General features: G+C 45.3%; 1 protein-coding gene across 23 annotated transcripts in view; it reads left to right on the plus strand.

The window, feature by feature from the left end:
* The window catches only part of TNRC6B (trinucleotide repeat containing adaptor 6B), a 249,989-nt gene that overhangs the window by 186,506 nt on the left and 50,677 nt on the right, over positions 1-12,806 (plus strand). For all 23 annotated transcript variants that reach the window (XM_049627530.1, XM_049627529.1, XM_049627537.1 and 20 more), the window contains 3 exons: positions 5,298-5,639; positions 8,101-10,449; positions 12,061-12,219. In XM_049627530.1, the coding sequence (XP_049483487.1) occupies positions 5,298-5,639; positions 8,101-10,449; positions 12,061-12,219 (2,850 nt within the window). The remainder of the gene's footprint in view (positions 1-5,297; positions 5,640-8,100; positions 10,450-12,060; positions 12,220-12,806) is intronic.

Consider the following 12,806-nt stretch of genomic DNA (forward strand, 5'->3'; position numbering starts at 1 on the left):
ATTTTTTAGATATTATCATCCGCAGCAGCAATTCCGTGACCTTTACCCCACTGGGGCACAGCTGAGGGGCAGCACCTTCCCATCGGCATACCTGGTACATTGGCCACGACTCTGTCTTCTGAGTCTACCCCAGAAGGCATATTTAGGAGTGGCTGGTGGTGGTTGGGATAACCTTGAGTCTGCTCTAACTTATTAAGATCTGAGGTGGGTTTTTCCTTCCAAGTAAATAATTTACAAACGAAAGTACTCGCAGTATCCCTCACACCTTGCAGAAACACCTCTGTATTCTTTAACACTAAGGTGGGCGCCATTTGTTCAGAGATGCTTCTGGCTGCCACTTGAAAGTGAATGAATGTGAGGTATAAGGCGTGTGGTTCAGATAGATGGCCACAGAATAGTCCAGATGAGAGGTAATGAGGGCTTGAACCTGGTTAGGAGCGGTGGTGATAGGAGGAAGGAAGGCATTGGAGAGATGTTTCGGTTCAGTGCAGTGTAATGATGATCAGATAATGACGACTTTAAGGTTTCTGATGCGAGGAGCTGGTTGGGTGATGACTCTGTTTCTTGAACTAGGAGATAATGGGGAGAGCTGGGGAACAAGTTTGAGAGTAAGGAGAAAAAGGGTGAAAGAGCGATCTGAGTTGGAGGTAGTGATTTGGGAAACACTTGGGCAGACATGATAAAGTCTGAGCGTGGGGGAATTTGTACTCAAGTAACTTCAATGTGGGAAGAGTGTAGGCCCCACCTTCATGTTCAGATTTTTTAAAAAGACACAACTAGGGGCGCCTGGGTGGCACAGTTGGTTGAGCGTCCAACTTTCGCTCGGGTCATGATCTCACAGTTTGTGTGTTCGAGCCCCGCGTCAGGCGCTCTGCTGACAGCTTGGAGCCTGGAGCCTGCTTCAGATTCTGTGTCTCCCTTTCTCTGCCCCTCCCCTGCTTGCACTCTGTCTCTCTCTCTCAAAAATAAATAAACCTTAAAAAAATAAAATAAAAGATACAACTCATAACCAAATTCAGGTGCCATCTTACAACTCTTATTAGGAGGTGGCCAGCTCTCACCCTCCAAGCAAATCTGACTCTCCTCCTGTTTTTGTATTGCCCATGAGCTAGGAATTTTTTTTACGTTTTTTCAATGGTTAGGAAAATTATAAAAGAATGATATTTTGTGACAGTGAGAGTGGTATGGAATTTATACTTTAGTGTGATTAGTACAGTTGTATGGAGCACAGCCACACTCTGTCGTTTGCGCATGGTCTGTGGCTGCTTTTGCTACACTCACAGTAGAGTCATCACAACCAAGACTGTATGGCCAGCAAAACCTAAAATATTTACTGTCTGGCCCGTTACGGAAAAAGTCTTCTGAGCCCTGACCAAGAGTGTAAGAACCCACAAAGGAAGAGAGAAAGGAGGAGCTGAAGAGCTGGCTGGAGTGGGTCTCAGCAGCTCTCACAAAAGCAGAGGGAGGATATGGCCAGTAGTGTCCAAAGTTGCAGAGAAGTCAAGAGAAGGTCCAACAAGTGTCCGTTAGACTGACAATGAAGATCACTAGTTGTTGAATGAGAAGAGTTCCCAGGGAGATGTTCAGGGCAAAAGCCAATGTGCATGGAGTCTGAGGAGTGAGTACAAGGTAAAGAAATGGAGGCAGTGCTCAGAGACGACTGAGAACTCCTCAGTGCACAGCAGCCACGGTCTGTGTGTCCTCAGTCTGAGATTCTTGTTGTGTTGCATTGTAGCTAATGATTATTTACCAAGAAATTTTCAGTTGAAAATAATGTCTTTTCTAGGGCTTGTATGTGTTTTAACTGCTACCTTTAATAAAACATTTCTAGGGGTGCCTGGGTGGCTCTGTTGGTTGAGTGTTCGACTTTTGATTTCAGCTCAGGTAACGATCCCAGGGTCGTGGGATCAGCCCTGCACAGGGCTCCATGCTTCAGCATGGAGCCTGCTTGAGATTCTCTCCACTCCCCACCCCACCCCCCCGCCCCTCTCCCCTGCTTGCGCGCGTGTGTGTGTGTATGCACGCATTCTCTCTCTTTCTAGAACAAAAAAGTTCTCATCACAAGAAAAAAAAACATTCCTAGAAGGGTTTTTTTTAGTGTTTGTACTATCAAGATATTTAAAGGTAGTCGTTCTTATTGGTCCTGCTTGTTTCAGATTTTTCTTAATGCCTTTATCTGAAAAGAATAGCATTTTATTGAAGTTTTTTCAGAAATAGAGGCAATTTAGAAGTTCAGACTGTAAGATGAGAATAACGGCGACAGGGAAAGGGAAAAAGATTCAGTCATAAGAGCAAATAAACGGTTTTTGGAAGTCAGTGAATGGAAATTAGAAAATAAGATACCCAGCATTTTTCACAATGTCTTTGTTTCCCTTTGCTACAGAGATCATGTTTAAGCCACTGACCTTTTCTCTGGGAGATAAGAAATTATGCCCTTATTTTGAGCAGCTTATCTTTCAACCAATTTGCACTACAACCTACAAATCAGTAAGGTTCTGAAGAAAAACAAGAGGGACTGAAAAGTAATTCCCACTCCATTATAATTTCCATCTCCTCTGTTAGCATCTGACATCCTGGAGCATGCTGTAATGCACACACTAACTCTGGGAGGTCCTAAGTTTGGACTTTGGGAAGCAAGTTGGATTGGGCCTCCTGCCTAATAGCTGCATTGCTCTCCAGTCTAGAGTTCTGATTGGCCTTTAAATGCTTCAAATTCTTGAAATCACAGAAAGGTGTAAGAAAGCAATTGAGTAAGAATTCATTCAAGTTCTGGGGCACGTGGGTGGCTCAGTCCATTGAGCACCTGACTTTGGCTCAGATCATGATCTTGTGGTTGGTGAGTTCAAGCCCCCATCGGGCTCACTACCCTCCTCAGATCCTCTGCCCCTCCCCTGCTCACACTCTCAAAAAATATGTAAAAAACAGTTCTGAAACACAGTTTTCTCCTAACATATAACTCAGACATTTTCTGACTGGGTCCTGGAGTTTTGATGACTGGTCTCCTAGACTAGCACGATATTGGAAGGAAAGTGGTTGAGAGGTAGTCTGATTTTATTTTTTAAAAAGGGTTTATTATTTATGATCCCTTCTATCCCTGATGTGGTGGGAAAATGCTCTGAGGCACTTTTGCAGGGAATCTTGCACAATATATGATACCCACCAAGTTTCTTTGATTATGCTGTGAATGTTGTAATGTTAGTCAAACTGGGTGTTCAGACCTCCATGCTGTTGACTGCCCTTACTATGTCTTGCTCTGTTTCAGGGAATGAGTCCAGGTATGTAACAGACGTGGTTAATGTAGAGTGGAGATTCTAGTGCTTTTATGGAAGGGCGGCCTCGTGGAAGCATAGCTCCTTCTATCCTAAAAGCCATTTGGGAAGATCCCTCTCAGCCTTTGCCGACGTCTCATTTCTTCTCATAATAAGAGGAAAGGGGACTGGGAATGCCATCTGCTATGCAATCTTGCAAGCACAGAGAGAAAATGAATCATTGGATAACTCATCTGCGCTCATTTATCAGTTATTTTTACCCATCAGCTGCTGTAAGGTCATACAGAACCTACTATATTGATAATATCATATAGTGACCAATTTATTTTCTTAAGAAATAGGTTTATTCTGGGGCGCCTGGGTGGCGCAGTCGGTTAAGCGTCCGACTTCAGCCAGGTCACGATCTCACGGTCCGTGAGTTCGAGCCCCGCGTCAGGCTCTGGGCTGATGGCTCGGAGCCTGGAGCCTGTTTCCGATTCTGTGTCTCCCTCTCTCTCTGCCCCTCCCCCGTTCATGCTCTGTCTCTCTCTGTCCCAAAAATAAATAAACGTTGGAAAAAATAAATAAATAAAATAAGAAATAGGTTTATTCTGCTCATCAGGTTGTGGATCCTCTGACCTCCCTTCCTTACTGGAAGGCCCGATACTGCCTCATGATTGGCTAAAATTAGACCAGGGGTTGCCTTGAAGTTACTTCAGGCTGTTACTCTTCTTTCTTGGTTACACCCAGTACTCCCCAACATCCAGTGGAGGTAGATTGGGTACCCTGATTTCTGATGATGCCTGTCTCTTCATAAAGGAGCCAGTTCAACGAGCAACATGCTGGCCCAGCACCATTGCAGTGGTCAGGGCAGTACCGCCCCGGAGTTGGCCCAAACATCACTCTGGATGTCAGGGAACTTGACCTCAGAATCATCTGAACTGTCAGGCTCAACGATTGTTTCTGTAATATTGCCAGCCTCTGTTTGCCAGGCAGATTTTCTTGGAAAGGGTGACAGTCTTTTGGTAGGATGAAGCAAGGGACATCGAGATCCAGAAGAACATTCTATGGAGGGCTGATGGCAAAGCCCTCAACTTCTGCAGAGTGTCCTGCAGATTGTATCTTCATACAGTCGTCCTGCACATTCCCATACTTCCTATTTGCCCTTTTTTAAAGTAAGGCAAAACATTAAATTCTTTAAAGTAAATAGGAAACATGCCTACATTGTGACATTTTTGTTTTAGATAAGAGTTGGAGTAAATATACAAGGTACCCTTAAGGCTTTTTTTTTTTTTTTTTTTTTGACAAAAGCAAAAAAACCCCACAAAACCAAACCTTATAACATTTCTATTTGCACAGAATTTGCAAAGTACCAAGCAAGAGTGGTTGCGTTTAGGTAGCTGTAGAAACCCAAACCAAGTTGATTTTGTGATTCTCCAGGGCTGAGGTTTCCTGTGGGGGTCTACTCGGTGCCAGGACCTAAAAAATAAGATGAAAGATGGGTCGTTACCCTGGTGAGAGCAAGGAGCTTGTAAATGCGAGTTTCAATAGAATATGGTGAATTCGTGGTAAAGAAAGACGGGCAGTGTGTTCCAAGAGCACAAATGAAGGTGCTTAGCCTACTTAGTCCAGGGACTTCAGGAAAGGTTTCTCAGAGGTAAATCTTTAAGAATGTGGATAAAGGGCATTTGGGCTGAGAGCCTTGAACCTTCACTGAGGACTTGGCCTGGGGCCCATATGTACCCTTCGACCTGCTAGGGAACCTTCCAGGGATTTAGGGAAGTGACTGGTGACTGCTTCCGCCTCCCACTTAGTTAATGGACTAGAGTTCTGTGGTGTTGCTGTCTTTGAGTCCTTGTCACCCGCACTCCCCACCTCTGCCTGATCTCCAGTAAACTGAAGATGCAGGGGAGTCTAGAAAGACCACGTCCACCCACAGTAGGATGGAAGATCCATTACTGGAATTGGTCTCGTGTAAGCTTTCCGAAAAACAATCTTCATAAAAATGTATTGGACTTCAAAGACCGTTCCCCACTCTCTCTCTTTCAGTGCCCGAAGTGACGAAACCAAGTTTAAGCCAACCAACGGCCGCCAGCCCAATTGGCAGCTCTCCATCGCCACCAGTCAATGGTGGCAACAATGCCAAAAGGGTGGCAGTGCCGAACGGACAACCGCCAAGCGCCGCCCGCTACATGCCTCGGGAGGTGCCGCCGCGATTCCGTTGCCAGCAGGACCACAAAGTGTTACTAAAACGTGGGCAGCCCCCTCCACCATCCTGCATGCTCCTCGGGGGCGGGGCAGGGCCTCCTCCCCCCACGGCACCCGGAGCAAACTCCAACAACGCACAAGTGACAGGAACGCTGCTGCAGAGTGACGGTGGGACTGCACCAGGTGAGGAATTGGGGTCGGGAAGTGATTTCCTGGCAGCTTTAAAGAGAGCAAGCACTTCTTTTGTACTGCCTGGTATAGAGTCCCCAAAAGGCTTTTGGGGTCACTCCCAAGACAGGAGAGGCTCCCTGCACGAGATGTGTCCCAGCACTTCTCTTCTGAAACTGGGTTTTAGTGTCCAGTGTGTGCTGTTGGCAGGAGAGGCTAATGTGGCTGCCATACGTCATCCCCATTTGGGGCCTTTTTTCCTTTCCTGACAAGCGCATGATAAACTCGAGCCTCCATGGTTCCAGCTGTCACCACAAGTGTGTGCCCAGGGTATGATTGGAGGTGGGGCTAGTGCAGAGGCTTGTTCTGAATCCTGGCTGCCCCTGTTGATGTTCGCAGAACGCTGCGGGGCCGAGAGAGAACCGTCTCTTCGATTACAGTATAAGATCTTGGGGGTGGGGAGGGGATACCAAACAATATCATTCTATCATTTTTTATTAGATTTTTTAAAATCATTGTTTCTTTAGAGGATTTTGAACTCTGTTAAAAACTATATGTAGATATAAGGGATCTTTAGCTGAAGGGCTCTACTAGAAGTTTTGAGAGTTTTTAATAGATGAATACTAAATCACCTGATAGCAAAGAACCTCCAAACATCACCTCCCGCTTTTTTTAAAGCTTATTAACAGATGTCTACTTAGCTCTTAAAAAATTTTTTTGAGGCTGTACTAGAAAGGCTTGAACATCATCAAGCCTTGGCAAGAACAGTAAATTGGTTATTGTTAACTGTAGCATGCTTCTAGTTAATAGTTCTGAGTTTGAACACAGAAATGCCTAGAAAATTCTATTACTGTCTCATGTGCAGAGTAAAAATGGAGACAAACCTCATGGTGACAGATGCTTCATACAGGCTTTTCTGTGGTGGCCCCTCATAAGCATTTGCGAAAGGAAGTATGTGAGGAGTGGTCTCGTCGAGTGTTTCTGCAGCCAAATCTAGCCAGACCTGGACGCAGACATGGGTCTGGGTCCAGTGTGAGTCAGATTCTCTTGTTTGCATTCTTAAAACCACGGAGGCCACTAAATCTGAAGAGTTTGAGATTCTCTGCTTCCCTACTTTTATATGGCTCTATGTAAGATTTTTTCAACTTTATATTGATTTAAGACTTCTTGGTTAAAGTAACTAAAACAAGTTCAGAAGAAATTACTGGGTTAAAAACATGTCCTTTCTCCCCTCTCCCCCCAAATATGATAAATTCCTCCAAAATATGTGCTGAGCCAGACTAATTTATCAGATTAAGTTCCTTAGGCATACAAACTGATTCCTGCTTGCCTGCCCCAGCATCTAGCTGGGTGGGCGTTCATCATTCATCAGGTGCTTACTGAGCAGTGATGCCCTGGCCACTATGTGGAATTCAAACGTGAGCAAGATAGGGTCTCTGCCTAAGAGGGGGAGCTCTTGCGGAAGTCTCTGTGCTAATGTGGGGAAGGAACATGTGACCACGGCTCCACAGCACTGAGCAAAGTGGCTCTAGACAGGGAAGGGCATTTTCAGATGATGAACTTAAAAACAAACAAAAAAACCTCCTAGAAGAAACGGCACTTGAACTAGGCCCAGAAAGATGGGTAAATTTCAGTATGTGCATTCAGGAGGAAAAACCAGTAGGTGCCAATGTGGAATGGTGCCAGGATGAGAAGGCACGAATTGTGGAATGTCAAGTAGTGTGGAATGTCGACATCTACATAGAAACCAGTGGAAGATAAGATTAGAAAAGTCATTTGGGCCCAGGTTGTGTAGCATCTTGATCAAACTCCAGGCCAGAGAGTTTAGCTTTATTATTGTGGCTAGGAAACTGTTGGAAGCTTCCCCTACAGCAGTGATCTAATCGAAGCTGTGCTTTAGAACAATTACTCTAGCCAGGGGTGTTTAGAGTAGATTCGAGATACAAAGCAAGGTCAGGGTGTTACTGCATTGTCTCAAGATATGAGAAGGCCCTTCTCTGTCAATAGAAAAGACAAGGGGAGGGGCACCTGGGTGGCTCAGTCGGTTAAGCATCCAACTTCAGCTCAGGTCATGATCTCACAGTTCGTGAGTTCGAGCCCCACATCAGGCTATGTGCTGACAGCTCGGAGCCTGGAGCCTGCTTCAGATTCTGTGTCTCCCTCTCTCTCTCTGCCCCTCCCCGACTTGTGCTCTGTCTCACTCTCTCTCAAAAATAAACATTCAAAAAAAAAAAAAAAAAAAAGACAAGGGAATAGCTTTGAGAGATGTTGTGGAGTTACACCTAGCAAATACACCAACCAGGCAAAATGAAAGAGGAGATGACTAAGGTGTGACACGGTTTACTAAGACAGGCAACTGGCTAGAGAAGCTAGTCTGTGGGGAAACGTGATGAGCTCTCTTAGGGGCACTTTGAGCTTGAGGTGTTAATAGAGCGTGCGTGTGTAGCTGTGATTGATGAGACCATCTCTTCCCCAGAGTCAACCCTTGGAGGTGCTGCTGCTTCAAATTATGCAAATTCCACTTGGGGCCCGGGAGCCTCCTCCAACAACGGCGCCTCCCCCAACCCAATTCACATCTGGGACAAGGTGATTGTAGACGGGTCTGACATGGAAGAGTGGCCTTGTATCGCCAGCAAAGACACTGAGTCTTCTTCCGAAAACACCACCGATAACAACAGTGCCTCGAACCCTGGCTCTGAGAAGAGCACTCTGCCAGGAAGCACCACTAGTAACAAAGGAAAAGGGAGCCAGTGCCAGTCTGCAAGTTCTGGGAACGAATGTAATCTTGGGGTCTGGAAATCTGACCCTAAGACTAAATCTGTTCAATCTTCCAACTCTACTACAGAGAGCAACAATGGACTAGGAAATTGGAGGAATGTGAGTGGTCAGGATAGAATTGGACCTGGCTCTGGCTTCAGCAACTTTAACCCAAATAGCAACCCATCTGCCTGGCCAGCGCTGGTCCAAGAAGGAAATCCTAGGAAAGGGGCATTGGAAACGGATACTAGTAATTCCAGTGCACAGGTTAGCACAGTAGGTCAGGCATCCAGGGAACAGCAGTCAAAGATGGAAAATGCGGGTGTTAATTTTGTTGTCTCTGGCAGAGAACAGGCTCAAATTCATAACACTGATGGACCAAAAAATGGAAACACTAACTCCTTGAACTTAAGTTCACCAAACCCCATGGAGAATAAGGGAATGCCCTTTGGAATGGGCTTGGCGAACGCCTCCAGGAGCACTGATGCCCCTTCACAAAGCACTGGAGATCGAAAGACTGGGAGTGTTGGATCTTGGGGTGCAGCTAGGGGGCCTTCTGGAACTGACACAGCCTCTGGACAAAGCAATTCTGGAAACAATGGGAACAATGGAAAGGATAGAGAGGACTCCTGGAAAGGAGCCTCTGTTCAGAAATCAACTGGGTCAAAAAATGACTCTTGGGACAACAATAACAGGTCTACGGGTGGGTCCTGGAACTTTGGCCCTCAGGACTCTAATGACAACAAATGGGGTGAAGGGAACAAAATGACATCTGGGGTCTCTCAGGGAGAATGGAAACAGCCGACTGGGTCTGATGAGTTGAAAATTGGAGAATGGAGTGGTCCAAACCAACCAAATTCTAGCACTGGAGCATGGGACAATCAAAAGGGCCACCCCCTCCCTGAAAACCAAGGCAATGCCCAGGCTCCCTGTTGGGGAAGATCTTCCAGCTCCACAGGAAGTGAAGTTGGAGGTCAAAGCACTGGAAGCAACCACAAAGCAGGAAGTAGTGACAGTCATAATTCTGGCCGTCGGTCATACCGGCCCACACATCCTGATTGTCAGGCTGTCTTACAGACTCTTTTGAGCCGAACTGATTTGGACCCCAGGGTGCTCTCAAACACTGGCTGGGGCCAAACTCAAATTAAGCAGGACACGGTGTGGGATATCGAAGAGGTGCCAAGGCCTGAGGGGAAATCTGACAAAGGAACTGAGGGGTGGGAGAGCGCTGCCACACAGACCAAGAACTCAGGGGGCTGGGGAGATGCACCCAGCCAAAGCAATCAAATGAAGTCTGGATGGGGGGAGCTCTCAGCCTCTACAGAGTGGAAAGACCCCAAGAACACAGGAGGCTGGAATGACTACAAGAACAACAACTCTTCCAACTGGGGAGGCGGCCGACCAGATGAAAAGCCATCTTCCTCTTGGAATGAGAACTCCAGCAAGGATCAGGGGTGGGGAGGGGGACGCCAGCCCAATCAAGGATGGACTTCTGGGAAGAATGGTTGGGGAGAGGAAGTCGACCAGGCGAAAAACAGCAGTTGGGAAAGTCCTGCAAGTAAACCCGTGTCTGGGTGGGGCGAAGGAGGGCAGAACGAAATCGGAACTTGGGGGAACAGTGGGAATACAAGCCTAGCTTCCAAAGGCGGGTGGGAAGATTGCAAAAGGTCTCCAGCATGGACCGAGACAGGCAGACAGCCCAATTCCTGGAATAAACAGCACCAACAGCAGCAGCAGCCACAGCAGCCACCGCCACCACAACCAGAGGCTTCTGGTTCATGGGGAGGCCCACCCCCAGCACCCCCAGGCAACGGACGACCTTCCAATTCCAACTGGAGCAGCGGGCCACAGCCAGTAACCCCTAAGGATGAGGAACCCAGTGGTTGGGAAGAGCCATCCCCACAGTCAATTAGTCGGAAAATGGACATCGATGATGGCACTTCCGCATGGGGAGACCCTAACAGTTATAACTACAAGAATGTGAATCTGTGGGATAAGAATTCCCAAGGGGGCCCAGCACCTCGAGAACCAAACCTGCCCACCCCGATGACCAGTAAATCAGCATCAGGTAGGCAGTGGCCTTTTTTCTTGTGAAAAATCCTAAAGCAGGGCATTATTATTAAGCTTCATTTACTCAGCCTTGTTCTGGAAATCTTTCCTACGTTAACCCTACTCTGCTGTTTACAGAATCTCCTTTTTTATGAGATGATAACAATAACAGATGCTGGTGGTACATTTTAATGTTCTTTCTTGGCAGAAGCGAAAAGACGCCATCCCTGTGTTAGTCTCCCAAAGTTTGGGGTTTTTTTTTGTTTTTTGGGTTTTTTTTGCTTTGTGTGGGTTTTTTTTTTTTTTTTTTTTAATTGTATTGGTCTGCAGAATCCAAAAAATACAGCTCACTAAACAAACTACACTCCAGGCTTTAAAGTGAAGAATTAAAATAGTAGCAGAAATAGACCTGGTTTCCATTCGAGTTCTACCCGTGGACACATCCTCGGTGTTTCTCCTTCCCCAGCAAAGGGGAAGTATTTTGTTGCTCTTGCTGGGGCCATCAGAATGCTCTAGCCCAGCTGGGGTCTGGAAGGCTTCAGTCACTCTCCACATGATTTTTAATGATCACCTCTGGAAGTGGAGTGCTTTGTAAAAGAAATTGTTCTCTCCTGATAATCACTTGCTCAGAATTAAGCTTTTTCTTCTTCCTTTGTTTGAATAGAAACATCATACCTGATAAATTAAAAGTAATGCTGGTAATATCATCTTTGGCACTGTCAACTTGAATGTCCCCATAAAGCATAGAATTCAACAAATTAAGGGAATGCACTGTTCAGATGGGGTATTTTTTGTGTTTGTTTTTTAGTTAAAATTAGTCATAGTTAGTTACCCACTCCCCGAGTAAGCCTTGGGGAGTGTTCAGTGAATGCAGTTACGGCCACTTACAAAATGATTGCTTTTAACTAGTTCTTTCCCCCCCCCCCCAAATATTGAAAAGTATGAGGAAGGAAATAAAGATTGTTCATTAAGTCCCTATCTAGCATAAAATCTGCTAACATGTAAAAAAAAAATTATCCATATAGTAGAAACCTCCAAACTGTACAGAAAAGCAAAATGTAATATATAAATGAATCTTAGCCCCTAGAATCTCTTCCCACAGGTAATCTTTTAGAGTTTTGTATCTCATTCAAAAATTTTGTTCCTTACCTATACCAAAATCTGTCTCCCCTTTACAGATTTGACACAGAAGGAATTGCTGTTCTCCGCCTTGCCTTTTTCACCCTACTTTAAAACTTTCCATGTTAGCATGTACGTTTTTGTCTTTTGTTTTGTGTACAGTATTGATTTCATGGATGACACGATTGGTCGGACTAGCCCTTTTTTGATAGGTATTTAGGTTGCTTCCGAAGCGTTCTCAACAGCGATAGAGCGTTGTTGTACGTGTCATTTCACGTACTTTCCAAGTATATCTATGCTATAATTTCCTGGCAACGGAATTACTGGGCCCGAAGTTAAAGCAACAATACCAGTTGCCCCCTACGAGGCAACTGTATTTCTGTATTTGTATTTCTGCCAGCAGAACATAGGAGTGACTGTTCCTCTCACCTTCTCCCCACCCCCTACCCCTGGATGTTGAGATGTTTCATTTCACAAATCATTCTTAGAGACACGTTTTCTTTCTTTACAGTCTGGAGCAAAAGCACACCACCTGCTCCAGATAATGGTACTTCAGCTTGGGGTGAGCCAAATGAAAGCAGTCCTGGGTGGGGCGAAATGGACGACACTGGAGCATCGACCACGGGCTGGGGGAACGCACCCTCCAACGCTCCAAATGCCATGAAACCTAGTAAGTTTAGAGCATTGTCTGCGAGGGATTTTCCATTAATTCGGGGGTCAGACATTTTGGTGAGGGCTGCTGTAATGTTTAAACTGTCATTTCAGTGAGATTCAGGACCGTGAACCTTTAATAGATGATTAGTAACAAGTGGCCGTGACTTAGCTTTGGGTATTAACATGTTTACATTGAACTAGAAGTCATAAGTTAATTTTGTTGATTTTATTTTAAGTTAGGTTTAGTATTTGGCCAGAATTGAAATGTTGATGTGGTACTTTTTTTTTTTTTTTTTTTTTTTTTTTTTTTTTTTTTTGCAGGTAACTTAAATACTGCTCACCATACCTATTTTGCATTTTTGCCCCTTTGTTAGTATAATTTAAAAAGATTTTCCTGGCTTTTTAATGTGGAACATAGCCTCTGCTGCCCAGTGACTTCACCCTTCTGTTTTCCTTGTCCCTTTGTGTCTCCTCTCATACTCCCACCCACATAGGAACGTTGAAGGTTTCTTGAACCCAACAAAGATTGCTTCATTTGGATTTTTTATACAAAGCATGTCACACTTATTCATTATCGTTGAAAGTCTGAGCTTTACTTGATCC

This window comes from Panthera uncia, chromosome B4 (genome assembly GCF_023721935.1).
Source record: "Panthera uncia isolate 11264 chromosome B4, Puncia_PCG_1.0, whole genome shotgun sequence".
In the NCBI taxonomy this organism is placed as follows: domain Eukaryota; kingdom Metazoa; phylum Chordata; class Mammalia; order Carnivora; family Felidae; genus Panthera; species Panthera uncia.